The 26,689-nt window shown below is 39.7% G+C and overlaps 1 protein-coding gene across 6 annotated transcripts in view; it reads left to right on the forward strand.

The window, feature by feature from the left end:
- Positions 1–8,687: 8,687 nt before the first annotated feature.
- The window catches only part of UBE2E3 (ubiquitin conjugating enzyme E2 E3), a 98,135-nt gene continuing 80,133 nt past the window's right edge, over positions 8,688–26,689 (forward strand). Inside the window, exons 1-4 of one of the 6 annotated variants that reach the window (XM_043487562.1) lie at positions 8,688–9,018; positions 10,494–10,712; positions 12,469–12,519; positions 21,492–21,545. In XM_043487562.1, coding sequence (XP_043343497.1) covers positions 8,703–9,018; positions 10,494–10,712; positions 12,469–12,485 — 552 coding nt within the window. In that variant the 5' untranslated portion in view covers positions 8,688–8,702 and the 3' untranslated portion in view covers positions 12,486–12,519; positions 21,492–21,545. Of the gene's footprint in view, positions 9,019–9,039; positions 9,450–9,589; positions 9,867–9,901; positions 10,051–10,493; positions 10,713–12,468; positions 12,520–21,491; positions 21,546–26,689 lie in introns of those variants that run through there. The other 5 variants (XM_043487561.1, XM_043487557.1, XM_043487559.1 and 2 more) reach the window with 5 other exon arrangements.

A 26,689-nucleotide genomic window follows, 5' to 3' on the forward strand; every position in this document is an offset into this window, starting at 1 on the left:
GCTTAGTCATGTCCGACTCTTTGCGACCCGTTGGACTCTAGCCCTCCAGGTTCCTGTATCCATGGAATTCTCCAGGGAAGAATACTGGAGTGGGTTGCCACTTCCTTCTCCAGGGGATCTTCTTGACCCTGGGATCAAACTTGGGTCTCCCATGTTGCAGGCAGATTCTTTACCATCTGAACCAACAGGGAAGCTACTGAAATGCAGTAATTGGGTGCAACCTCAAAAACAACAGAATGATTTAGGTTTGTTTCCAAAGCAAACCATTCAACATCACAAGTAATCCAAGTCTATGCACCAACCACTAATGCCAAAGAAACTGAAGTTGACCAGCTCTATGAAGACTTACAACACCTTCTAGAACTAATACCAAAAAAAAAAAAAAAAGAGAGAGAGAGATGTCTTTTTCATCATATGGGATTGGAATGCAAAAGTAGGAAGTCAAGAGATACCTGGAGTAACAGGCAAGTTTGGATTTAAGAGTACAAAATGAGGCAGGGCAAAGATTATAATAGGGTTCTGTCAAGAGAACAAACTGGTCATAGGAAACACCCTTTTCCAACACCCCAACGGATGATTCTACACATGAACACCACTAGATGGTCAATACTGAAATCAGATTGATTATGTTTTTGCAGCCAATGATGGAAAAGTTCTATACAGTCAGCAAAATCAGACTTGGGGCTGACTGTGGTTCAGATCATGAGCTCCTTATTTAAAAATTCAGACTGAAATTGAAGAATGTAGGGAAAGCCACCAGGCCATTCATGTATGACCTAAATCAAATCCCTTATGATTATATAGTGGAAGTGACAAATAGATTCAAGGGATAAGATCGGGTAGACAGAGTGCCTGAAGAACTATGGACAGAAGTTGATAACATTGTACAGGAGGCAGTGACCAAAACCATCCCAAAGAAAAACAAATGCAAGACAGCAAAGCGGTTGTCTGAGGAGGCTTTATAATAGCTGAGGAAAGAAGAAAACTGAAAGGCAAGAGAGAAAGGGAAAGATATACCCAATTGAATGCAGAGTTCCAAAGAATAGCATGAGATAAGGCCCTCTTAAGTGAACAATGCAAAGAAATAGAAGAAAAAAATAGAACAGGAAACACTAGAGATCTATTCAAGAAAATTGGAAATGCCAAGGGAATATTTCATGCAAAGATGGTCATGATAAAGGACAGAAATGGCAAGGACCTAAAATGTTAGGACCTAACAGAAGCAGAAGAGATTAAGAAGAGGTGGCAAGAATGCACAGAAGATCTATACAAGATATGTCTCAATGACCTGGATAACCACAATGGTGTGGTCACTCACCTAGGGCTGGACACCCTGGAATGTAAAGTCAAGTGGGCCTTAAGAAGCATTGCTATGAACAAAGCTAGTGGAGGTGATGGAATTCCAGCTGAACTATTTAAAACCCTAAAAGATGATGCTGTTAAGTGCTGCACTCAATATATCAGCAAATTTGGAAAACTCAGCAGTGGCCATAGGACTGGAGAAGTTCAGTTTTCATTCCAGTCCCAAAGAAAGGGAATGCCAACCAATGTTCTCTTGGTGCCTATTTCACATGCTAGTAAGGTTATGCTCAAAATCCTTCAAGCTAGTCTTCAAGCAGTATGTGAACCAAGAATTTCCAGATGTACAAGCTTGGTTTTCAAGAGGCAGAGGAACTAGAGATCAAATTGCCAACATTTGCTGGATCATGGGGAAAGCAGGGGGCTTCCAGAAAAGCATCTACTTCTGCTTCATTGACTATGCTAAAAGCCTCTGACTGTGTGAATCACAACAAACTGTAGAAAATTCTTAAAGAGATGGCAATATCAGACCACCTTACCTGTCTCCTGAGAAACCTGTATGTGGTCAAGAAGCAACAGTTAGAACTAGACATGGAACAACTGACTGGTTCAAAATTGGGAAAGAAGTACATCAAGTCTGTATATTGTCACTCTGCTTATTTAACTTATATGCAGAATACATCATGCAAAATGCCAGGCCAGATGAATTATAAGCTGGAATCAAGATTGTCAGAAGAAATATCACAACCTCAGATATGCAGAGGCTACTACTCTAATGGCAGAAATTTAAGGGGAACTAAAGAGCCTCGTGATGAAAATGAAAGAGGAGAGTGAAAAAGCTAGCTTAAAACTCAATATTCAAAAAACTAAGATCATGGCATCCGGTCCCATCACTTCATGTCAAATAGATGGGGAAACAATGAAACAGTGAGAGACTATTTTGGGGGCTCCAAAATCACTGCAGATGGTGACTGCAGCCATGATATTAAAAGACACTTGTTCTTTGGACAGAAAGCTATGACAAACCGAGACAGCATATTAAAAAGCAGAGACATTGCTTTACCAACAAAGGTCTGTCTAGTCAAAGCTATGGTTTCAGTAGTCATGTAAGGATATGAGAATTTGACCATAAAGAAGGCTGAGTGCCAAAGAATTGCTGCTTTCAAATTGTGGTGCTGGAGAAGATTCTTGAGAGTCCCTTGGACTGCAAGGAAATCAAACCAGTCAATCAAGGAAATCTACCCTGAATATTCATTAGAAGGACTGTTGCTGAAGCCAAAGCTCCAATACTTTGGCCACCTGATGCAAAGAGTTGACTCACTGGAGAAGACCTTGATGCTGGGAAAGTTTGATGGCAAAAGGAAAAGGGGGTGGCAGAGGATAGGATGGTAAGATAGTATCACCAACTCAATGAACATGAATTTCAGCTAATAATGGAAATAGTCGAGGGCAGAGGAGCCTGGTGGGCTTCAGTCCAGGTTATTTGCAAAGAGCTGACGCAACTTAGTGATTGAACAATAACCCTTCTCACAGCCTTTTAACGGTTTTAAAAATGGTCTTTCCTATTTTTTCTATCAACCTTAAAACTTTTGACAATCTGAAAGTCCATTTGAATTTTCATTTTTTTAGTTTATAAAAATAACAAATTAGAAAACCATTAAAACAGTATCAATTTTCACCGAATGTTCCCCTCTGTATTTATTCCCATCATTTTTTCTCATTATAAAAGTTCAGTTCAGTTCAGTTCAATTCAGTCACTCAGTCATGTCCGACTCTTTGCAACCCCATGAACCACAGCACACCAGGCCTCCCTGTCCGTCACCAACTCCCAGAGTCTACCCAAACCCATGTCCATTGAGTCGGTGATGCCATCCAGTCATCTCATCCTCTGTGGTCCCCTTCTCCTCCTGCCCTCAATCTTTCCCAGCATCAGGGTCTTTTCTAATGAATCAGCTCTTTGCATCAGGTGGCCAAAATATTGGAGTTTCAGCTTCAACATCAGTCCTCAAAGTTGTACTATAAAGAAAGCTGAGTGCCGAAGAATTGATGCTTTTGAACTGTGGTGTTGGAGAAGACTCTTGAGAGTCTCTTGGACTGCAAGGAGATCCAACCAGTCCATCCTAAAGGAGATCAGTCCTGGGTGTTCATTGGAAGGACTGATGCTGAAGCTGAAACTCCAATACTTTGTCCACCTCATGCGAAGAGCTGACTCATTGGAAAAGACCCTGATGCTGGGAGGGACTGGGAGCAGGAGGAGAAGGGGGCAACAGAGGATAAGATGGCTGGATGGCATCACCGACCTGATGGGCATGAGTTTAGGTAAACTCCGGGAGTTGGTAATGGACAGGGAGGCCTGGCGTGCTGCGATTCATGGGGTTGCAAGAGTCGGACACGACTGAGTGACTGAATTGAATTGAACTGAACTTCCTTCCAAGGAGTAAGCGTCTTTTAATTTCATGGCTGCAATCACCATCTGCAGTGATTTTGGATCCCAGAAAAATAAAGTCAGCCACTGTTTTCACTGTTTACCCATCTATTTGCCATGAAGTGATGGGACCAGATGCCATGATCTTCATTTTCTGAATGTTGAGCTTTAAGCCAACTTTTTCACTCTCCTCTTTCACTTTCATCAAAAGGCTCTTTAGTTCTTCTTTGTTTTCTGCCATAAGGGTGATGTCATCTGCATATCTGAGGTTACTGGTATTTCTCCCGGGAATCTTGATTCCAGCTTGTGCTTCATCCAGCCCAGCGTTTCTCATGATGTAGTCTGCACATAAGTCAAATAAGCAGGGTGACAATATACAGCCTTGACATACTCCTTTTCCTATTTGGAACCAGTCTGTTGTTCCATGTCCAGTTCTAACTGTTGCTTCCTGACCTGCATACAGGTTGCTCTTAAAAGTAGTACCTGCTTGTTTAAAAGAAGAAAATTACTGAATAAAAAAAGAATTAAAAAGATTTTTTCATAGTTGCTCTAAAATATAAGCCTAGTTAACCTTTTAGAGTATATTCCTTTCAGATATTTTGGTCTTGCTAGTTGTAAAGATATGGTACAAATTCATTTTTGTGCCATATTTTGCACAGATATTTTGCCAGTTTTCTTCCTAGGCATTGAGTCAAGCTCTGGTTTCACAAAATAAACAAATCCTGCCTTCACTTATTATCATAATAATACATGATGTTATCATAATCTGTTTTTGTAGTTTTGCATAATCTTCATATGTATTACTTTAATAACTGCAAATTTCATTGGGTGAATCAGTTTCTATAGTCATTTTCCTATACTTGTGTGTTAGTTGCTCAGTTGTGTCCGACTCTTTGCAATCCCATGGACTGTAACCTGCCAGACTTCTCTGTCCATGGAATTCTCCAGGTAAGAATACTGGAGTGCGTTGCATTCCCTTCTCCAGGGGATCTTCCTGATCCAGGAATTGAACCCAGGTCTCCTGCACTGCAGGCAGATTCTTTACAAACTGAATCACCAGGTTACTCCCAATTTTTCAATGTTATTTTTTCTGCAGTTAGAGTACCTTTTAAGATACATTTCCTGAAATGGAGTAATTTGGTTAAAGGACATGGACATATTTAAGACTCGACGCAAACTTTGAAGTTGCTTTTCAAACAGCTAGTACCAACTCTCATGCCACTGAAAATGGACAAAGGGAAATTTTTTTTTTTTCTGAATTTGCCAGCAATGATTGTAATCACTGAAAATTGTTTTTGTTATTTTGGTAGGTACTTCATTTTAATTTTCCCTTTTTCTGCTGCCTAGCAAGGTTGAGTCCATGGAATCGCAGAGTCGGACATGACTGAGCAACTGAACTGAACTGAACTGAGCAAGATTGAGTTGTATATGTGTGTTTTATTGGAGGACAATTACTTTACAATGTTGCGGTGGTCTCTGTGTGTGTGTGTGTGTGTGCTAAATAAGGTTAAATAAATGTATTTCTTTTTAAAATTTATCTGTTCAGGAAATTCCCTAGTGGTCCAGTGGTCAGGCCTCTGTACTTCCATTACAGGGGAACCATGTTTGATCGCTGGTCTGGAAACTAGAATCCCACAAGCCCCATTGGTGTGGCTAAAGGAGAAAGAAGAAATTATCTGTTCATGCCTTCTGTCTTGTTAAGGTGCTTATGCTTTCATTTCATGTGTACAAGCTCTTTATGGAATAAAGACATAGCCCTTTTTGGTATATACTCTCCCTCAGACTTATGTCAAAGGAGAAAAGCAGAAAGTGATCACTGAGCTTTGTGCCCTGAAGTCAAATAGAGGTTTAAGCCATCTTCCCATTTCCAGTTCCAGCCCAGGGCGTGGCATGTGGCAGGTTTTGTACACACGACACAATGGAGGCACACTAGACGTCAGCCGGGGCACTGGACCCTGGAGGTCCAGAGACACTGAGAAAACAATGGCAATCTTGGCTTCTTAAACTAAGCCTGGGCCAACAAATGACTTCCTAATAAACCAAAATCTGTTTTTGTTTCAATGGATAGAGAAAGATAATTTTATAGCCAGAGGACAAATGGATGCACATAACTGGATAACATCTGAAATAGCCTAAAAAAAGGAAGGGTAAAAGGAATGGATGTTGAGAAAGGTTGTTGTGTGGAAGGAAAGAAATGAAAGCAACAAAGCAAAGTAACAAGGATTCTACATCCATTGTGTATAAGGTATGTTGTTGGCCGTGGTGGGTGACTTAAAAAGATCTGTGGCTCCTCTATAGTTTATATAATTACTCACTTCAGAAACTTAAGCAAATCAAATGTGTATTCCTATAGAATTCTTGGTTGTACGCACACTTATGTACACGTATAACACTGAGACCTATTGAAAAGCATGGGAAAAAGCAATTCCCAAATCAGGGAAGTCTAAAGGATTCTGGAACCTGCCTTGTCTCTCCTTGTAATGACCAGTTACTTTAGGTCATGGCATTTGTGAGAGGAAGAGAAGAAGAGGTCTCCATGGCAATACTGAATTTTGTATCTTTCCTCTTACTTCTGACTTTCTCAGAGCTGTGAGCTAGAAGCTGGCAGGACCTCATACCAAGAAGAGAAAAAGAGGAAACCAAAAGGGAATGATCTTCTTGCAGTAGCTGAAGTCTACTCTGTCGTACTATTTTGAGGGGTCATACGGGAAAATTTTTATTGCATACTTCACAGAATAATTTGCATTAGGCAAACTCTGTATGCCAACACGAATGCATATAAGACATGGTTCCTATTTTCAAGGGTAAAAGCAGCTGGTTACCTACTATTGTGGGGGCATGCCCCTAATGTCCCTAACCTCAACAGAACCATTCATTTTCTTTCTAGTGACTTCAACAATTTTGTGCATGCATGCATGCTCAGTTGCTTCATATGCTCAGTTGCTGCCTGACTTTTTGCGACCCCATGGACTGTAGCCCGCCAGGCTCCTCTGTCCATGGGATTCTCCAAGCAAGAATACTGGAGTGGGTTGCCATTTCCTGAGTACTATTTATTGAACACTTATTATGTCCTAGATAATTTTCCCAGAGCACTGGTTATATTATTACTTAATGATCCTTTCAGGCCCAGTTCATTGTTACTTTTTTTGACACATACATATCCTCAAGTTTAAGTAATAATTTATTCCATGACTAATTTTTAATTGATAATTATTAATACATCACTCATTCTGTTCACTCCTTTAATGCAGCACTTCTCATTCTGTAGTCTACATCTCTGGCTGTCCCACTATACATTGAGCTCAGTAAGGGCTGCACCTTTATTTCACTCGAATTTCTTAGTATTCGGTAGTTCCTAAGTATTCTGTTGTGTGAATATCGCATGGAACTCCATGACTTCAAACACATTGAAGAATCATGAGATTTTTGAGCCAAGAGAGGATTTACACTTCTACATGGGAGAAAGATTAAACTGGAAAGTGTAACTTGCCTGAGGTCACATGAATCTGGTAAAATTCAATTAGAATCTAGTTGCCTTCCTTTTCAGTTCATTATTGTTTCTTCTATCATGGAAAATGCTACCAAAACAGCACTAAATATCTTTATCTCCCAATCTCCCAGCTCCACCCAAACCTCATCAGTCCATGGCCTTTGGGCCTTCAGTCTACTTCTGTGATATTATTTTTCCTAAAACAATCAGTCTTTTTTAAAAAATATATAGCTTTCCTTTCACAACTTCACATTCCTAACAGAAAAATCCAAACTCCAAATTGGTTGGCTTTTGCTAGCAGAGTGTAAAAGTTGGGAGAACCTTCTGCCGGTATTTTCACTAACAAGCTCTTTCCACAAGTACACTTTGATCCAACCCAATCAAACTGCTTGTCAACACACACACTATGCTCTGTCTTCAACATTTGAGACTTCATATTCGTTCTGACTGGTGTCCTTCCTCCTAACCAACCTGGTGCACTTTAATACCTGTTCCCCTTCTGGATCGGTGTCTTCTAACACAAAGCAGAGAGATGTGGCTTTAGTCACGAGGTAGTTGAAGGAGTGAATTTTGCATCCAGCACCTGGGGCACAGACCTCCAAAATGTTCACTGAATGATTGTGTCTTAGGAAAAATCACAGAAATGTAACTTACTCATCAGAATTGTAAGCAATCCTTTACCAAAACTTTTCTATTTGGAGGACAAATAAGTATATTGGCTCACTCAGCCTTTTTTTCTTTTTTTCCTTTAATTCTATTTCATCTGTTATGACTCTGCCATTCTCTGTGAACTCCACATTCTCCCAGCACCCCTGCCCCTGACACTTGTGGGAGAGGAATCCACAAATTCCTTTGGGGCTCCATCACTGGAGCAAGTTCTCAGGAGCAGGAGAAGGTCTGGGCTGCAAACAGGAAGTTTCTGGACTTCTGGCCACTTTGCTCCCTGGGGCAAAAACTGGAGTCCACCTGGAGACTGAGAATAACAGAACAAAACTAACCTTCGCTATCCCCATCTGCAGCTTTTCTGTGTGGACATTCTGACCCAGTACCACTTAGGGATATCGCTCTCCAGAACTGCCATCTAGTATGCACATCAGAAGAGCATCCAGCAAAGCGTCAAGTATGAACCTCTCTTACGTCCCTCTTCACTGTAATCGTTTTGAATTTTTAAGTTTTGAAAGCATCATAGGACCTCTCTTTGGAAGGCCGAGGGCCAAAGAGAAACAGAGGCTGGCCACCTGGTCTCGAAATCCTTTTTTCTTCCCTCCTTGTCCAAGACCTCATCTTGCCCCGCGAGCTCTCAGGAGGGGCAGGTGGCAGCTATCCTCTGCCTCCGTACCTGGTCTCGTCAACGACACCCATTAGTCTCCAGTCTTCCAGGGCAGTGGGGGACTACCGGCCACGCGACCCAGGCCCTTGCCCAGGCATGGGGACCCCGTGGACCACGCTGGCCCGTGCGTTGGCAGAGAGGAGTGGGCCAACCCGGGCATGACCCCAGCTCCGGCCTGTGGGGCGGGTAGTCCAATGGGCAGCCTCGCTCCGGAGGCGGGCTCAGGCCGGAAGCCACCCCGCGGCACAGCGGCCCCGCGAGACGGCGCCCGCGCCCCCGCCTTCTCCGGCAAGGGCTCCGCGGCCAAGGGCGGCAGGGGCCAGTCCGCCGGGTCCCCGCCGCGCTCTTTGTCCGGGCCGCGCGCGGGCGGACGCGTGCGCCCCCCGGGTGAAGGGAGGCGCGGAGAGACCGCGCGGGAGCGCGCGGGAAGAGCTCGCGCCCGCCGGCCGCCGGCGGCGCGCGCCCCTCCGCCAGGCAAGCAGCGAGCGAGAGCGCGCGCCGTCGCCGCGCCCGCCCCTCCCCCCGCGCTCGCCTCGGAACTTGCTGACTGCGCGGCCGGGAGGAGCCGAGCCGGGCGGCGGCGGCGGGAGGCCACAGCGCGCGGGGGTCTCCCGCGTCCCCTCAGCCTCGCCGGGAGCTCGCGCCCTCGCCCAGCCGGGCTCCCACCCCCCGCTTTTTTCCGAAGGCGCTGGGCGGCGCCACCCTCCGGCCGGAGCCCGGCACTGCACAACCCCCTCCGACTTTCAATGTTCCACACTCCCCGGCCAGAGCCTCCTCGGCTTCTTTTTTTCCCTCCCCCCCCTTTCCCCCCCCCCAGCTGCCTCCATTTCCTTAAGGAAGGGTTTTTTTCTCTCTCCCTCCCCCACACCGTAGCGGCGCGCGAGCGGGCCGGGCGGGCGGCCGAGGTAAGGCGGCGGGGCCGGGGGGCCGCGTGGGGGGCGGCCGGGGCGGCGGCGGTGGGGGAGGGGGCGGGGGCGGGCAGCTTTGTTCGCGCCGGGCGCCCGCGCCGCCGGTGTCCGCGAGCCGCCGCGGGGCCGGCCGGGCTGCTCGCATCACTTGGCGCCCGGCGCGGCGAGCGCTACCCGCGGCCCCCGCGCGGCCCTCCCCACAAAGGGCCGCCGAGCTGCGTGGCCGCCGCCGGCCGCGGCTCGCCTCGGCGGGCGCGGAAATTTGTTGCACTTCTTGAGGCTTTGTTTGTTTGTTTTTCCTCCGGGGGAAAAAAAAAAATTTTTTTTTTTTTTTTTGTTATTTTGAACAAAATGTCGGTCCGTGATGTAAAAATTGAGCGAGGAACCTTGATGGCATGGGGAGCTTTGCAGAAGGTGCAGTTTGAATTCTGCTTTTCCCAGGGTGGCAGCTTGGTCTTGGCCGGATGAATCTTCGCTGCTGGCCGTGGCCAGAACAGCTTGTTAGTTGATTTTTTAAATTCCTAAGTGTTGTATTTAAAGGCTTACGTGCACAGAGGAGGAATCACCACCTTAAATAAGCATATGGGCGATTAGCAGGGTATGTTTTCCTCTCGGAAAAGGAATTTGGTAGCTTTGACCAATGTCAGTGTGTAAATATTTAGACGTTATTAGTGACTTTTTAACATTTTTCTGCGAGATCTGTTATTTACAGCGTGTCATATGTTACTAATGCTCGTTCCCTAAGTTCCCTGGCAAATCTGTTTAATGCCTTCTGAGAAAGTAGACAATTGATAGATTGTCCAAGGGATGGAAAAAAATGTGAGTGGGTTTTCTAACTTGAGTTCGGTAAATCCCTGAACGCTGCCGTTGTGAGACACATCACCTCCCCTCTAACCTTGCTGTACCATGAGATAAGTGTGAACACTTCTGAAGCGTTTTCAGTAAAACACGATTTTAGGTGACGATGGAGAGAAGAAAATGCTATTGGTTTATTTCTTAGACTTACATTTCCTTTCTTTCCCCGTTTTTTTCTTTTAAAAGTTTTGCAAGAAATAACTTCACCAAGATGTCCAGTGATCGGCAGAGGTCCGATGATGAGAGCCCCAGCACCAGCAGTGGTAGTTCAGATGCAGACCAGCGAGACCCAGCCGCTCCAGAGCCTGAAGAACAAGAAGAAAGAAAACCTTCTGCCACCCAGCAGAAGAAGAACACCAAACTCTCTAGCAAAACCACTGCTAAATTATCCACTAGTGCTAAAAGGTAATGTGTAAAAAAAGGATTAAGCACGTTGTCAGGTTGTCTTTCCAAATGGACGCTTCTGTTGATTTAACATCAGTAGCCATAGTTCAAAAATATTTCCTTTGCTATCAGTTTTGTTTGGACTTGAATGAGTTGTCATTCTTTTTAGGTGGTATAGAAGCCACCTCCCTAGAATTAGACTTTTAAGCAAACTTGTTCTGGGCATTGGTAACTTCAGAGAGAGTGTCCTTGAGTAGAGATTGGAGTAACATCTGACAGATTAAGGAGTTGGCAAGGAAAATTTGGTGATCCCAGATGAGCTGGTAGATTTGAGGATGTTGTCTTTTTGTGAGTTATATTCATCGTCATTGAAGGTGACACTTCTAGAGATCAGTGTCCCTCTTCATGAAACTTAATGATCAGAAATGGTCATGTTTGCTAAAAAATTTGTAAACTCAGGGCCTTGGCTGTATTGGAAGGCAGATTTTCAAATTGTACTTCAAGTCTGTTTTCAGTTTTTAAAAGCATGACTTTAAGTCATTCATCTCAGGTTTTACTTTTTCTAATTAAGCTATGGTCATACCTCCGTGTCTTTGTGAGAGTAGGTAAAACTGAAAAGTAGCCGTTTACATGTGAGGTGGCACTTGGTGATTGAGAAGTTTGCCATTATGCCTCTTCACTCTAAAATTTGTGGATATGCTTGACATGTTAATACTCAACAGCAGGAGAAGCCTATTTTGTTGGATATAAGTGAAAGATCATTTGTTTTCTGTTGATTTATATTTCTGTGATAGTGAAAATAATGCTGTCAGTGGGACTCCAATCAATGGTGGTAGTAAGTGGCATACCTGTGAATTTTAGTAATTACACATCAAGTGTTCCTATAGCATTAGCCAATATCAACGTTTTATTGATTTTTGTTGATCTCAACCAAAAGAAACAATATAAAAGCTGATCAAATGTTGGCGTTCTGTAGTGATAGTCTGTGGATTTTCACCTCTATTGTATCAATAATCAAGTGTTAATAACTAGAGTATTTTATGAAATAACAGCAGTCCATGAGATAATTTAAAATCCTTCTCAGTTTCTTACAATCTTGTTGATGAACATATTAAACATATCTTAAGTTTTGAAAGCATTGTAAATTTGAATAAGAACTGCCCTTTTTCCTCTTACCTCAAGGCTGTCTATTTCTCCCAAATTTATTAAATTTAAGTGCTGTACGTAAGGTCAGGGAAAACAGATTTACTTAAATAAGAATGCCAGAATTCTTTGAAAGTTTTTCACTGGTAAAAATATTTGTAAATTTTAAACTTTTTTCTGACATAAAATATTGTCAAAATTATTAATGTGCACTTGCAGTAGCTTGTTAATTTTTACCTTGGTAAAGTGTCTTGGAGTCATTGTCAAATATTCTAGTGCTTTCCCTCCTCCCTTCTTGTCTCATTTGCATATAAGCTTGAAAAGAGAATTTCTTTGGTAAAAAGTGCTTTAAAATATATTTTACATCCTTTTCTGAGTACAAGTGGAGGGCTAGTTCTCAAATCAGGTGTGAATGTCTTACTGATTTACAGTAGCAAGTGAGAAAAAAAGCTGCAAAGTTTCTGTTAAGGGATTTGGGTTATGCCTCTGAGAACAAAGAGGAAGCAGCCATGTTAGCATTACTGAAGGCGAAGCCAGCCTTGCATTTAACTGCATGGTGGTAGAGGGCAGTGTAATTCCCCGGTTATTCTGTAGACTCTCAAATCCTTTTTGTCTGTTCTCATTTCACTAACAGAATTCAGAAGGAGCTAGCTGAAATAACCCTTGATCCTCCTCCTAACTGCAGGTAAGAAACAAATTTTGTTGTTTTAATTTCAAATTGTGGAAAAATATCCAGAGATTCATGTATCGTTGTTGGATGTTTGTGCTGCAGAAGAGGCTACATTTGCTTCTTTTCAGCTTTGCAAGTGGATTGAACAAAAATTGTCTTGGGTGAATTAATTAAATTGGAAGGAAAAAACCTTTTTAGAATGTATCATACATTTTGAACTTATGACTATATTGATTTTTGCTTCTTGCTGGGATTAGTATGAATGGTGCTGATTTTTACACTGTTGTAATAGTTCTGTAGTGTGTTTATTCAGAAGTATATTGCAGAAACTTCTAAGATTTTGCTCAGCTTTAAAGTTACTACTTGTGTGCAATCTGAACTGACCTTCCAAATTTAGAAATTGCTGAATGTGGTGTTACAAAAATGTAAATGCAGTAAACAGGAGTATAGTTGTTTCTGTTTGATTTATTCAGTAACTTGCCTTTAGGACAGAGTTTATGTGCTAAGCTAATGGTTTTAGCTGTTGTTTTCTAGAGAAGGCATTGTTGGAATTATTTACATTTTAATCAAATGGTTTAATTACTTGGGAAAATTTTTAGTATTTTTGGTACTAGAAATAATGTGTATAAAAGACAGTGAATGAGTTGGAATTTGTGGGAAGAAGTCATTTCAGTGAAACTTCATGTAGGATGATTTAAGATTGTTGGTTGGTATAAGGTGTGATAAAAGTAACTGGTTTGTAGTTAGTATTTCAATTATTTAAATTCCTCTTAGCGCTCAGTTTTTCATCTGTGACTGTATGACTTCAAAATTCATCAAATTTAGAAAAACTGTCATGTAGATAATTTGTATGGAGATATGTACTCAGATACCAGAGAGGCTACTAGCAATAAGGCAGTGTTATGGTTTGATGTGAGAGTGTTTCTTGTCTTACCTATATTTTTCTACAAGTTGTATTCACTAGTGGTGATCAGACCTATTTCTGAAATCTACTTGAGATGGGATATAATCCAACCGCTTCTTATTGTGTATGTTAACTGGGTCCTCTGATAAGGTGATCTGATGTTTATTTGCTTTTTTTAATATTTGTAATCAGACATTTCAATTCAAAATGGAAACATAAATGTAAGCTAATTTTAAACAGATAGTAGTATGTCAGATATCAAAGTAGTGCTTAGGAGCTAGTAATGTAGCCACTAACCACTTGTGGCTATTGACCACTTTGGTTGTAGTCCAAAATGAGATGTTCTGTAAGTGTAAAATACACATCAGATTTTGAAAGCAATATGAAGAAAAGATTGCAAAATATTTTACTGATTTTCAAAAAATATTTATTGCATGTTGAAATACTAATATTTTGATATGTTGGGTTTTGGTTATTTTGGTATGTAAAATGTTTTAAAATTAATTTCTTTTTCCTGTTTTAATATGGTTATTAGACAATTTAAAATTACATATGTGGCTCATGTTGTATTTCTGTTGAACAGCACTGCTTTAGAGAATAAATAAGTCAGTATTTCCTTTCAGGCTTCTAAATGGTGTGTCAAATCTGTAGCCATTTAGGGAGGTCAGGTTAAATTTGCTCTCTGGAAGAATTACTTAACGTGGAGAGTGTATTCTGGTATTTCTCATTATAGAAGATGTAAAGATCTATCAGTTCAAAAGTCTTCGTTGTTTTAAAATTGTATATAAGGGCAAACATTTTTTTAAAGGTTTTTGTTGATTTTGTACAAATGGCACAAACTATTAAATAGCGTTTGTCTGTGAATCTAGTAAGCCCAATAGACACGTGCCGGATGCCCTGAGAGCAGTAGTGTTGCAGTTGCTGAAGAAATGTGCTCTGCCTGTTTAACCCAGGAATGTTTCCACAAGGTCACTGACGATTATTGTAGAGGAAGTATAGTCTGTCTTAGAGATGGAAAATTTAGTTCAGTTTGCTTTTATTTTTCTCTTTATATACCAGATTTCCTTTCCGTCCATGAAATAATTCTTCACATTTAGTGACCAGACTAGTGAAATGGTGAGCTCTGGGCTTACTTGTGAGCAGTAACTTGGCCCACATGCATCATCTGTGCTTTCCCTCCTCACAGCTTGTGATCGCTGTCAACTGCTGCAAACGGCACCTTTCAGTTCTCTGCTGCTTTTAATGTGCGAGTTCTTTTGTGACTGTGTGAGTGATTAATAGAGGAGGAAGAAACTCGAGAAGATATCAGTCTTAGTAGGAGACCGTAGAAGTTGTTTTTGTTTTTATTAGTTTGGGGACAGTCTTCTTTCATATGCTGGACAAGTGAAGTATTCGCATATTTTTATGTGTTTTTCTGTTAAGTCTTCAGATTCTTTTGGGTGCAAGAACTTCTAGGTCTTGTTCTTGAGCAGGAGTTTGGAATAGTCAGGTTTAGTGGAGACATTTTTAGGATTTTTGACAGCTAATTTAAAATTTGTATTTTTACCTTTGTGTCAAATATATTTTTGTGGTGTTCTTGTAATTCACAGGTGAGAATTTTAGCTTTTTGGTGATTGTACAGTTTAAATTTTTTAATTTGTTATAATTAATAGTGGGACTCTATTAATAAATTCTAGAAAATATGTGAATTCCTATTGTCTGAAATCTATGAAACCTAATTATTTTGACTTTCACGTGTAGTTAATTAATCAGAATTCCATTACGGTTTTGAATATGATTTTTACAAGCATATAAGCATATAAGCATATTGCATATAATTGTCAAAGTATGTGATACATTTAATTTTTCAGAGAAGAATGTAAAGTATGTCTGTGTACATTGAGAAAAGAACTTGAATGAAATACAAGAAAACTCAACAAAATCAAAATTACTCAGACTTCAGATACTTTCTTAAATCTTTTCCTATGTTTAATTAATAAAATATTTTTTAGTTATTTATATAGCTGTGTCAAATATGTATACACCCGGGGTGATCATAGGATAGACTTAATTATTGAGTTAAGTGTGTGGCTTTAAACATGTCTGAATATATTTGGATAGTATTAATATTTCTTTTCCTGATAGTATAAACGTGTGATAAAATGTTATTTCCAGTGATTTGATGGCATTTCAGTTTTTAGGTATTGGAATGCTTTAGGCCAAAGCATTTACAGATATAACACTTAGTGGCTTCAATTTATATTCTTTATTCTAGATTAGAGTGTGAAGAGTTGATGCACCGGTGAGAATGAAGAGAGATTGTATTATGTGCATTTCCTTATCTGTTTTTAGAGAAGGTTATTAAGTAGAATTGAGTGATGTGCTACAAGACTTTTATGTTCCATCTGTTCCCCAGAGGGTGTCCTCTCAGGACTTGACAGGTGGTGGAAGTTTAGAAAGGTGCTGGATTTTTAACTCAGTCTCTTTAATTCTTTTCATATCTGAGACAGTACAAAAATATGCTCTAAAAATATCCTTTGATATGTTCAGATTGAACCTATGTTAGAGTAGACATTCAGAGACATTTGTAATAGTTTTTGGATGTCAGAAAGGCCTTACTGAGAGGGAGGCGTTACAGTATCAAGTTACTGTATTAACATGCAAAACCTGAAAGTGGGTGCTATGATGCTTGCAAATTTTGCTCATTTCCGTCTTTCTAAAAAATGAACAAAAGCAATTAAGTTCTAAACCAGTAGTTGGGAAGCCCTGATTTACTCATAAGCCAACTGTCTGTGGATGAGCTCTGCCTCCTTTTGCGGATTACCATTGCCTTGCGCCATTTCTAGGGAAGATAGAACTTTGCTGCTCCGGGGTGGTCTTCAGACCAGTTGCATCATCTGCATCACAGGTGAGATTTTAGAACTGTAGAATCTTTTAGAAATGTAGACTCTTGCCTACCCCCGCCTGCAGAAGTACTGAATCAGGATCTGAATTTCAACTAGATTTCCAGATGGATTGCATGTATTTTAAGGTTTGCAAAACAGTGGTACTTGAGCTGGACTGAGTACAAGTCTCTGCTCTGGCACTTAATAGCTGTGTTAGCTTAGATAAGTTATGGAATATTTCTGTCTTTCTGCTTCTTATCTGTATAATAAGAGATTAAAATTATACTCCCTTTATAAATTTGTTGGGAAGATCAGATGAATTTGTATGTTCAGAAATTCCTTAATGTGAATTTTCGGGTCAGTAAAGTGGCCGAGGCGTGGTTAAAGAGCTAGCTTAGCAGTATGTCTTCACCTTTGCTGGCATTTTCTCCAGTGCATCAGCATCCAGCTATCGGAATAATTTTACCTTAATCAGCTCTGCACCTATTGGGAATGTCAGGCAGCTTAGTTAAAAGCAGTTCCTTGGAACTGGAGTAAAAAAGAAAATAAACCTAAGAACACTGGGCAAGGTTGAACAAATAGTATATCCTCTTTAAAGAAATATGCTAATGGTTAATGAAACCTAATTCAGTAGAGAATGGTCTGTCCAGTGGATTATAATAAACTACTTTTAGATAGTGGTGATATGTTTTCCCTTTTAAGTATGCCATTATAGGAGTTCATAGTTTTACTGAGAATGAGATTATATCAATAATTTTGTAAAATTTAGATTCTGAATTAATATAATTTGCTAGTTACCTGGACATAGCATTCTTTCCTTCTCTGTGATCTAAGGAGAGATTTTGAAAGCTTTCTCTAGTTGACACAGGAAGGCAGGTCATGACGAAAGTGACATGTGAATCTACATAGCTTTGTTGGTTGCTTATATAATACTTGGTTTTAAATCCTCCCACACATATGTTTAGATTGCTTTTTCTTTTTTATGTATACATTTGATTGTTACTGTTTATGTTAGCCAAAATGTGCTGTGTGAAGGTACGCTATTTCGTAAAACAAGATTGTTTCATTAATTATCTAGCCCTTTTGTTTCCAACTCTTGAAAAAAATCCTGTAATGGCCTTTTTATAAAAATTAAATCTTAGTTGGATGCTCAGTTTGTAAAACAGATAAGTACAGAACTACTCTGACTGAAGGTGTTTTCCAGCTGGTCTGTCAAATTGACAGGAATAGAAATTCTAGGCAAAATAATGACTTTGGATTGGAGATCTATGAAATATCCCGTATATTCTTTACTTTTTCATAATTGTGTGTGTTTTAATTTTTGGCTTCACACTGAAGCATGGGAGATCTTAGTTTCTCAACCAAAGATTGAACTTGCACACTCTGCATTGGAAGGCAGAGTCTTAACCCTGGGACCACAGGGGAAGTACCCATGATTGTCATTTTTAATATGATTGTTCAGAGGTATTTGGCTACCATTTGTATTATAAAAAGAGATTGGTTTGCAATAAAGCTAGTTATTTCCCTCATACATGCTGGTGTAGCAGAAGGATTCAGTACTTTGTGACTGAACGTTTTTTCCAAAAGACTGGTATAATTGAAAATAATATTCTTCCCTCTCAACAGGTCACATTTTTATTAGGGAGCTGTTAAGTTCAGTGCAGATAATGAAATCAGAAAGTGGGTGAAAACTGTGCATTTAAAAAGTTACGTGGTTACTTTGCAGCTACATGCAAGACTCAATTTGTTCCTTTCTATAGATAACCAGCTGGTACCTTATTCTTTTCTTGAATGAGTAGCTGTAACAACAGATGGATATGTTTAGTTATAAGAAAATCAACAAGTCATTGTTCCTTAGAGTACAAGGGTGCTCCAGTGGATCTTGATCTGCCATTCTCGTCTTTCCTACAAAATTAAGATTAAAAATAGGATAAAACCACGTGTAGATCTAGAGAACTAGAAAGATTTTTCCCCCCCTTTCTGTACTGCTTTAACAGGGTAGCTTATTTGGCATTTTAGATCTAGAAGAAGAAGCATCTTTAAACCTTTACTATTTCTCTTTCCCCAGTTCTCAACTTGGGGGCAGTTTTTGCCTTCTTATTCGCACACCCCACACCAGTGGTCCTATGGAACAATTGGCAATGCCTAGAGACTTTTCACAACTGGGGGAAGAGGAGCTGCTATTAATAATTTAGTGAATAGAGGTCAGGGATGCTCTTAAATGCCCTGTAATGCCTAGGTCGCCCCGCTCCAACAAAGATTTTATCTGGCCTAAAATGTCAGTCATTTTACTTTGAGGTTGAGAAATCCTGCTATAGATGTTAATTACAATACCTTGCCTCTTTAATTTTTACATAGTTCATTTATTATTATTTTCCTATCTTAGTAGTGATGCCTAGTGAATATACATTCTCCTATACTTTCCTCAGAGCTGGTATCCCCATCTCCCACTACTCTTGTGCTGTAGTTTATCTTATATTATCTGATACATGTCTTTTTTTTTTTTTTATGTGACCCTTTAGGAATGGCTGTGTTGAGTACCTTTTAAATTATGGTCTATTGAGGCCAGAAATTCTTATAGCAATATTTATAATTAATTAGCTAGTTTACTATTAGTTCATTATACCCTCTTCATGACTTAGCTTTAGGCTGGTTATATCTGTGTGCTGCTAGAAATACTGAAGTATCATCGAGTGTAAATAACCATTGGGAAATCATCAAAATTCAGTTTGATTCAGTACATTGAACTGCAAACAGTTTAGAAAGTCATGCTCTTCATCTGATTTTGATTTTTATCATTAAGACAATACAGAGATTATCTTCTTATTGTTACAAGTCCACAGTCCTTTATTTCTAACCTTTGGAGCCAGTAATGTTTCAGAATGTGGAAGTTTTCAGATTTTAGAAAGGGAATGTGATGTAGTTTATGTAACACTGTCGGTGGGACCTGGGGCAGCACTCCATAACCAAACACATTCATATTTCTACACCCAAACTGTACAAATGTTCTCACTAAGGGGGGTAAATCGGCACTACAGATAGTTTCAGGTTAGTTCATGTTTGGTGTTGCTGCCAGATTATATCTCAGTCTTTGATTTTTAGAGCTTCTGGGATACTCCAGAATTTGGGTGAGCAGCTGTGGCCCCATCCTCCCACTGTGACAGTGACGAGGGACACCAGCTGTTTACTGCGTGGTGCGTGGTGTGTGAAGTCTCGTTGTGCTTTTCTTTCTTTTACCTGTTTCCTCGTAGCTGTTTTTAGTTTCTCAGCTTTTATTTTTGGATCGTTGCTTTTTTTTTTTATTTAATTGTCCAACCTGTATGATCAACTAGAAAAGAGTTTAGATTCTTGATTTTAGAGTTTTTTTTCTCCTTTTCTTTTGAGGTGAAACTATAAGTATCCGTTTCTAAGTTATTCTGTGTATGTTGGATTACTTTTCTACTTTGCTATCAGTATTCTCTCTTAATTATTCTGTTCATTCTGGACATACAGAATTGCACAGAAAGGAGGATATCCTTTAATACCTAAGCATGCACGCATGCTAAGTTGCTTTAGTCGTGTCCGACTCTTTTGAGACTTCATGGACTATAGCCTGCCAGGCTCCTCTGTCCATAAGATTTCCCAGGCAGGAATACTGGAGTGGGCTACCATTTCCTTCTCCAGGGGGTTTTCCCCACCCAGGGATCAAACCTGTGCCTCCTACATTGCAGGCAGATTCTTTACCACGAACCACTGGGGAGGCCCATGATACTTAAGCATCGGACTTGCCATCGTTATGTAGGCATTTGAGTGCAGTTAGGCTATGAAAGGAGACATTAAATTTTGCTAAGCTGTTTTGTGCTGCATTAACTTCAACATATAAATATTTATTTCTTTCACTTGTAAGAAGTCCTCTGTAGGTCCAGGGACGCTCCTGAGTGGCTCTTCCATATGTTGGCTGGGATCTGCAGCTTACAGCTTGTAGCTCTGCCATTTTGAACATGTCCAGGCAGGATAACTAGAGGGTCATGTGCTGGCTGTAAGTGCTTTGGTCTGAAAGTAAGGTAGGGATTTAATCACATGACCTCAACTAGCTGCAAGGTGGTTGGAAAATGTTGGGGAGCGTCTGGGTATTTAGAGGGAAACTTCTCTGCCTATATATTGTACAAAGTCTATGTACTTCATGAATAGGCAGCTTTCATTCTCACTTCAGAAAAGGAAAGAGGAAATAATTGAACACCCAGTCTGACACTCTACTGGATTTCCATACTATAGTGCCTATTAATATGCTATTTTATTTAATTCCCAAAACAATCCTATGAAGTATCATTCTTGTTCAGGTTTCAAAAGGTAATCTGAGAATTGTCACACATGTAGTGCATTTATATACATAACAGCTTCAAGGCAAACATCTAGGCTTAGTTTTGACGTAAATGTAAGCACTTCTTGCTTCTGTACACTGCTGCTTGAGAAATCTGGTAAAAGCATTCAGAGTTGTTTAATGGTCTGTAGGCGCATTCTTAGTGTGAGTGTGTCCCATTTGTTTGCTTCGAGTCTCCTGAAAGATCCAGCATACTCTATGGTTTTAGAACCTGGTGAGTGAGGTGCAGTTGGTGAATTGGAGAGTTTTCTTCTTTGCCTTGGGGGCAAAGGCTTGCATTAGTGATTTTTTTTTTTTTTTAATCATTCAGACAGAATCATTTTCTTTTTTAGGGAGCATTCCCCAAGTTGCCAACTCTCTTCTCTGTTCTCTTTCCTTGTAAGGAAGAAGGTCAGGGAATGAATCTGATCATAACAGAGAAGGCAAATCTTTGTTCTCTGACTTGTAGTTCCTTGTGTAAGGCTTTTCTTTGCGCAAAGGAATGACTAAATCTACCTCTCCTTTTTTCTCTGGGGTATGATGAAGCAGTCTGTGTTTATGAATTGCTTTGAAACTGGGGGAAAAAATCTCTACAGAAAAGAATTTTATGGAGAAAAGTCCCAACCATATGGGATTTTAGGAATATTTTAATGCTGACTTCTCAGCATCATGTGTACTTGTTATTTTTTAATACTGGTACTAGATACAACTTGTTTTAGAAGTTGGCTTTATGTTAGATCCCTGTTAATTTTGTCTTGTTTATAACTATATGTTTATGAAGCATAAGTTTTATAATTTATTTAAGCACTATTTTTCCTAATACTTCATGGCACTTGGAAGGGAAAAAAGTAGAAGCAATGACAGATTTTATTTTCTTTAGGTTGTAAAACCACTGTGGACAGTGATTGCAGCTATGAAATTAAAAGACGTTTGCTCCTTGGAAGGAAAACTATGACAAACCTAAGCAGTGTATTAAAAAGCAGACATATCACTTGGTTCGACAAAGGCACATATAGTCAAAGCTATGGTTTTCCCAGTAGTCATGTACAGATGTGAGAGACCATAAAGAAAGCTAAGTGCCGAAGACTTGATGCTTTCAAACTGTGGTGCTGAAGAAGACCTTTATGAGTCTCTTGGACAGCAAGAAGATCAAACCAATCAATCCTAAAGGATATCAACCCTGAATATTCATTGGAAGGACTGATGGTGAAGCTGAAGCTCCAATACTTTGGCTGCCTGACACGAAGAGCATACTCTTTGGAAAAGACCTTTATGCTGGGACAGTTTGAAGGCACAAGGAGAAGGAAGCAGCAGAGGATGAGATGGTTAGCATCATGGACTCAATGGACATGAATTTGAGCAGACTCTGGAAGATAGTAGAGGAAAAGAGGAGCAGCGGTCTGTGGGGTCACAGAGAGTTGGAGATGACTTAGTGACTGAACAATAACATTTTTTCCTATAAACTTGTGAATTTGTACAAAAATATTCCTAGATAATAGTATGGGGATTTGCTTTATTCCTAAGAGTCTCTTTAGATGAGGAGCTGGTCCACCTAGCAAAATGAAAGTGAAAGTCCCTCAGTCATGCCCGACTCTTTGTGACCCGTGGACTATACAGTCCATGGAATAATTCTCCAGGCCAGAATACTGGAGAGGGTAGCCTTTCCTTTCTCCAGGGGATCTTGCCAACCCAGGGATCAAATGCAGGCAGATTCTTTATCAGCTGAGCCACAAGGGAGGCCCAAGAATATTGGAGTGGGTAGCCTATTGCTTCTTCAGTGAATCTTCCCAACCCAGGAATCGAACTGGGGTCTCTTGCATTGCAGGCAGATTCTCTACCAACTGAGCTATCAGGGAAGCCCCCTAGCAAAATAGATGTCATGTTTTCAGTGTGACCTGCTGAGTTTATGTAGTTCATTTTAGATTGATGAAACTAATAAGTTTTATGTATCAGATCTGTGTCTTGCATCTTGTCTAAATACTGTATTAAAATTGAATTCTAAAGCTTTCAAATTTTTCTTTCAGTTGACATGTCATCAGTTTTATAAGGATATAAAGGGAAACAGCCTAAGCTTGTTTTTTAGCACCTATTTTGGATGTGATGGTCAGTAAGACGTGAACCTTAAGTAATAGCAAGAAGGTCAAATCTCTAGAGTTATTAAATTTTATAAATCTCAGCCTCCTCTGGTCCTTGGTGTATATAATAATTTTTTAATCTTATGGTTATTTGCAACAGATAAAGCTTTGGAATGAGTTGCAATATTGCTATGTTCGTTCATTGTCCAAGGTTTAGTTTGCCTATTTTGGAGGGATTTGGACCAGTTCTGCCAGTCTGAAGTGTCTTCCCTGCTTCACTGTCCCAGAGTAAATATACTTTGTCATTCTGTTTAACTTCTAGCTTGTCTGGGGAAAAATAAAGACATCTCTAGTCTGAAATTGCTTTTGGGAGTATAGCTCCACATGTTTTGGTCTGAGTGAAGGGCCTAGGGAAACATGAATTTTGTTACCTTTTTATTTTATTTTCCTTTACTTATAAATCATCATGATGATTCTCCCTTTACATCCATGGGACTTGCTTTTTATAAACACCATTCATTCCCTTTCTAAGGGTGGTTATTTGTAGTTTGTTTGCCATTTACAATCTTATGGGTCCTTTACAAATGGATCGTTTTTTTACATTAAATTTTAGTAGGTCAAGAATCCATTTATTTAGGGTCCCCAAGAGAATCCATCTCAGAAGATTGTGGCTACATGTTTTTTATGGCTTCCTGCTGCTTTCTGTGGTCTTCCCAATTTAAACAGTAGTAACAACAAAATTTAGAGGGCATCTTAAGGCCGTGGCTTTACGGTTTTCTTTTTGTTTCACACTTGTTTCTAAGGAGATTGGTGATATTTGTTGGATTTGTTATATATATACTTGTCGTGAATTTACCTTCGATTACAAAGAGGGAAAAATGCGGCATTTGAATGGTTTGAACACAACCGTAGATGTATGTGACCACGTGGAATTCAATGACAGTTTTAACTAGTGCACCTTTAGATTCTCTTTATTTTATTTACACCAGTGTCTGTTTAAAATTTTTAAAGACATTTCTGTTATATCCTCCCAGATGCTTTATATCCCCATATCCATTAGAGGACTATGCTAAGTATTCATTTTCTTTTATAAGCCCTAAATAAACATGTTGCAAATGATCACTTTTCCCTCCTGCTGAGGTTTCTTAATTTTTTTTAAATTAACTTTTATTATGGAGAACTTGGAACATGTACAGAAGTAAACAGGCTAGTGTGATAAATAGCCATGTAGTCTTCACCTAGTTTCAGCTGTTAACAAATCTTGGCCAGTCTTATGTCATCCATAACCCCAATCATTTCACCCTCCTATATCATGTTGAAGAAAATCTCAGACATCATTTAATCTGTATTTTTAAAGAACAGATATTTCAGGTGCATTTCCAAAAGATAAAGATTTTTAACTTAACCCAGTATCACTAACACATCTAAAAATACCATCAAAATTCTTAAATCAGTCATGTTCAAATTTACAAATGTCTTGTTGTCTACCTTTCTTCTTCAAAGGTAATTTGAGTCAGTATCCGAATAGACACACTAATTGGTTGAGTGTTTTATGTATCATCCAGTCTGTAATTTCTTTCTGTTTTTGTTTTTCCCTTTTTCATTTTTGCAGATTATTTAAATGAAACAGGGCTGAGTTTTTTTTTTTAGGGCTGAGTTTTTATGTCTGGATTTTGCTTGTTGCACTCTGACGGCATAGTTTAGTATCTTTTTGTTCAGTGTTTCCTGTAAATTTGGGAGTTAGGTCAGAAGGCTTGTTAATATTCAAGATTGATCACCATCCCTCCCCCCTTTTTTTCTTTTGACAAAACTGCTTCATGGATGGTAGTGAGCTATTTCATCAGGAAACACCTGAAAATCTGGTTGTCTTTTTGTGATGCTGTTAGCCGCTGAAATACTTGTCTAAACAGAAACTTGCCCACATTTTGTATTTAGTTACCAGTCTGGTAAGTTCCATAGTGAAGGCAGAATAAGTGTTTAATTCTTCCTCTTGTTTATCAAATTTATTTTTTTTCCTCCTTTTCAAAATTGTGAGTTGATTACTTATCCTTTTTTGATTCATGAACTTATATTTGTTTTCTTTCATTCCGTTGCAGTCCTTCAGTATATGGCCACTGTTAGGAAACTTTGCATGCATAAAAGTTGCATGGACATATATGGTAGTAACATAATGCAAATGCATGTTATTCAACTCAACCATTGCCCTAGGTATTATTTTGAAAACTGAATACTTCTTGAAGCTGTTGCTTTAAACATAAGATATTCTCCTGGCCATATCTTAATTTGTGAAGGAATAATCAATGTCTTAGTAACTAAAGTTCCTATATTAGAACTATATGTCTCTTTTTAAGTTCTCAATTAAAGCAGATTAAGTGGACTGCAAAGACCTTTATCAGAATCAGTCACAAGAATTAAATTTAAAAATGAACTTTGTCTAAACATACAAGGAAAGCAATGTTCTTTGTCCATTTGCAGTTTTTCTTATCAGTGTCCCCTTTGGCATTTTGGACTGCATTGTGCTTTTCCTTGGACTTCCCAGGTGGCACAAGTGGTAAAGAATATGCCTGCTAATGCAGGAGATGTAAGAGATGCGGGTTTGATCCCTGGGTTGAGAAGATCCCCTGGAGAAGGAAATGGCACCCCACTCCAGTATTCTTGCCTGGAAAATCCTGTAGACGGGATCTTGGTGGGCTGCAGTCCGTGGGTTGTAGAGAGTTAGACACGACTGAAACGACCTGGTACTCAGCAGCATGTGCTTTGCTGTAGAAGACCCTGAGCATCTTTGGACTTAATGTTAGTAGGGCCTCTCCCAGTTAACGTGGCCACCAGAAAGCAGCTCCTGCTCCCTTGTCCAAATGTCCAGTGGGTGGCTGCAGCCATGAAGTTAACAGACGTTTGCTCTTTGGAAGGAAAGCTATGACATACCTAGGCAGCATATTAAAAAGCAGAGACTTCACTTTGCTCACAAAGGTCTGTGTAGTCAAAGCTATGGTTTTTCCAGTAGTTGTGTAAAGGTGTGAGGGAGTTGGACCATAAAGGAGGCTGAGCGCCAAATAATTCATGCTTTTGGACTGTGTTGCTGGAGAAGACTCTTGAAAGTCCCTTGGACTGCAAAGAGGTCAAACCAGTTAATCCCAAATGAAATCACCCCTGAATATTCATTGGAAGGACTGATGCTGAGGCTCCCATACTTTGGCCACCTGATGAGAAGAAGTCAGTGCATTGGAAAAGACCTTGATGCTGGGAAGGATTGAGGGCAGGAGGAGAAGGGGGCAACAGAGGATGAGATGGTTGGTTGGCATCACCAACTCAACAGACATGAGTGAGCAAACTCTGGGAGATAGTGAAGGACAGAGAAGCCTGTCATGCAGCAGTCCATGGGGTCGCAAAAAGTCAGAGACAACTTAGAGACTGAACAACAGCAGCGGGAAAGGATTAACACTTCCAGTTGCAAATTACAGTGTGATTCCACATTGTAGTGATATCAAATCATAGTATTTTAATAAAAACATTTTTATGTAACATTGCTTCAAGTAATGTGTAATTTCTAATAGACTTCTTAGGTAAAATCTATCATGACCAAATATGTATGATTTTACTACATATGAAATTGTCTTTTATGCAGAAATTATTTTCTTCCTGTAACATTTTACTTTTTTATACTTCCCCCAAACTCTGAAGTCTTAAACTAAATTTAAACTTTTTGTATGATCTTAACATGTACATGTACACACTCTCTGGCAAATAACGTTTCTTAACATATTCTCTGGATCTTTTTATTATTAGTGAGTTTAGTTTTATTTACAGGAAAATCTGAAAATAAAGGTGGGATTTTTCTGCTAGCCCATTGCCTCAAACTGGGCCTTTTCATTTATCTCGTGTCTCTAATTATTAACCTCATGCTGTTTCTGAGAGGTGTTTTTTTTTTTTTTAAAGCCCATTTAATTCTCTCATCTCTTATCCACTATCTTTCTGCCCGTTTATATTTAGTTTACTAAGCCAC

Source organism: Cervus canadensis, chromosome 15, assembly GCF_019320065.1.
Source record: "Cervus canadensis isolate Bull #8, Minnesota chromosome 15, ASM1932006v1, whole genome shotgun sequence".
NCBI classification, from domain to species: Eukaryota; Metazoa; Chordata; class Mammalia; order Artiodactyla; family Cervidae; genus Cervus; species Cervus canadensis.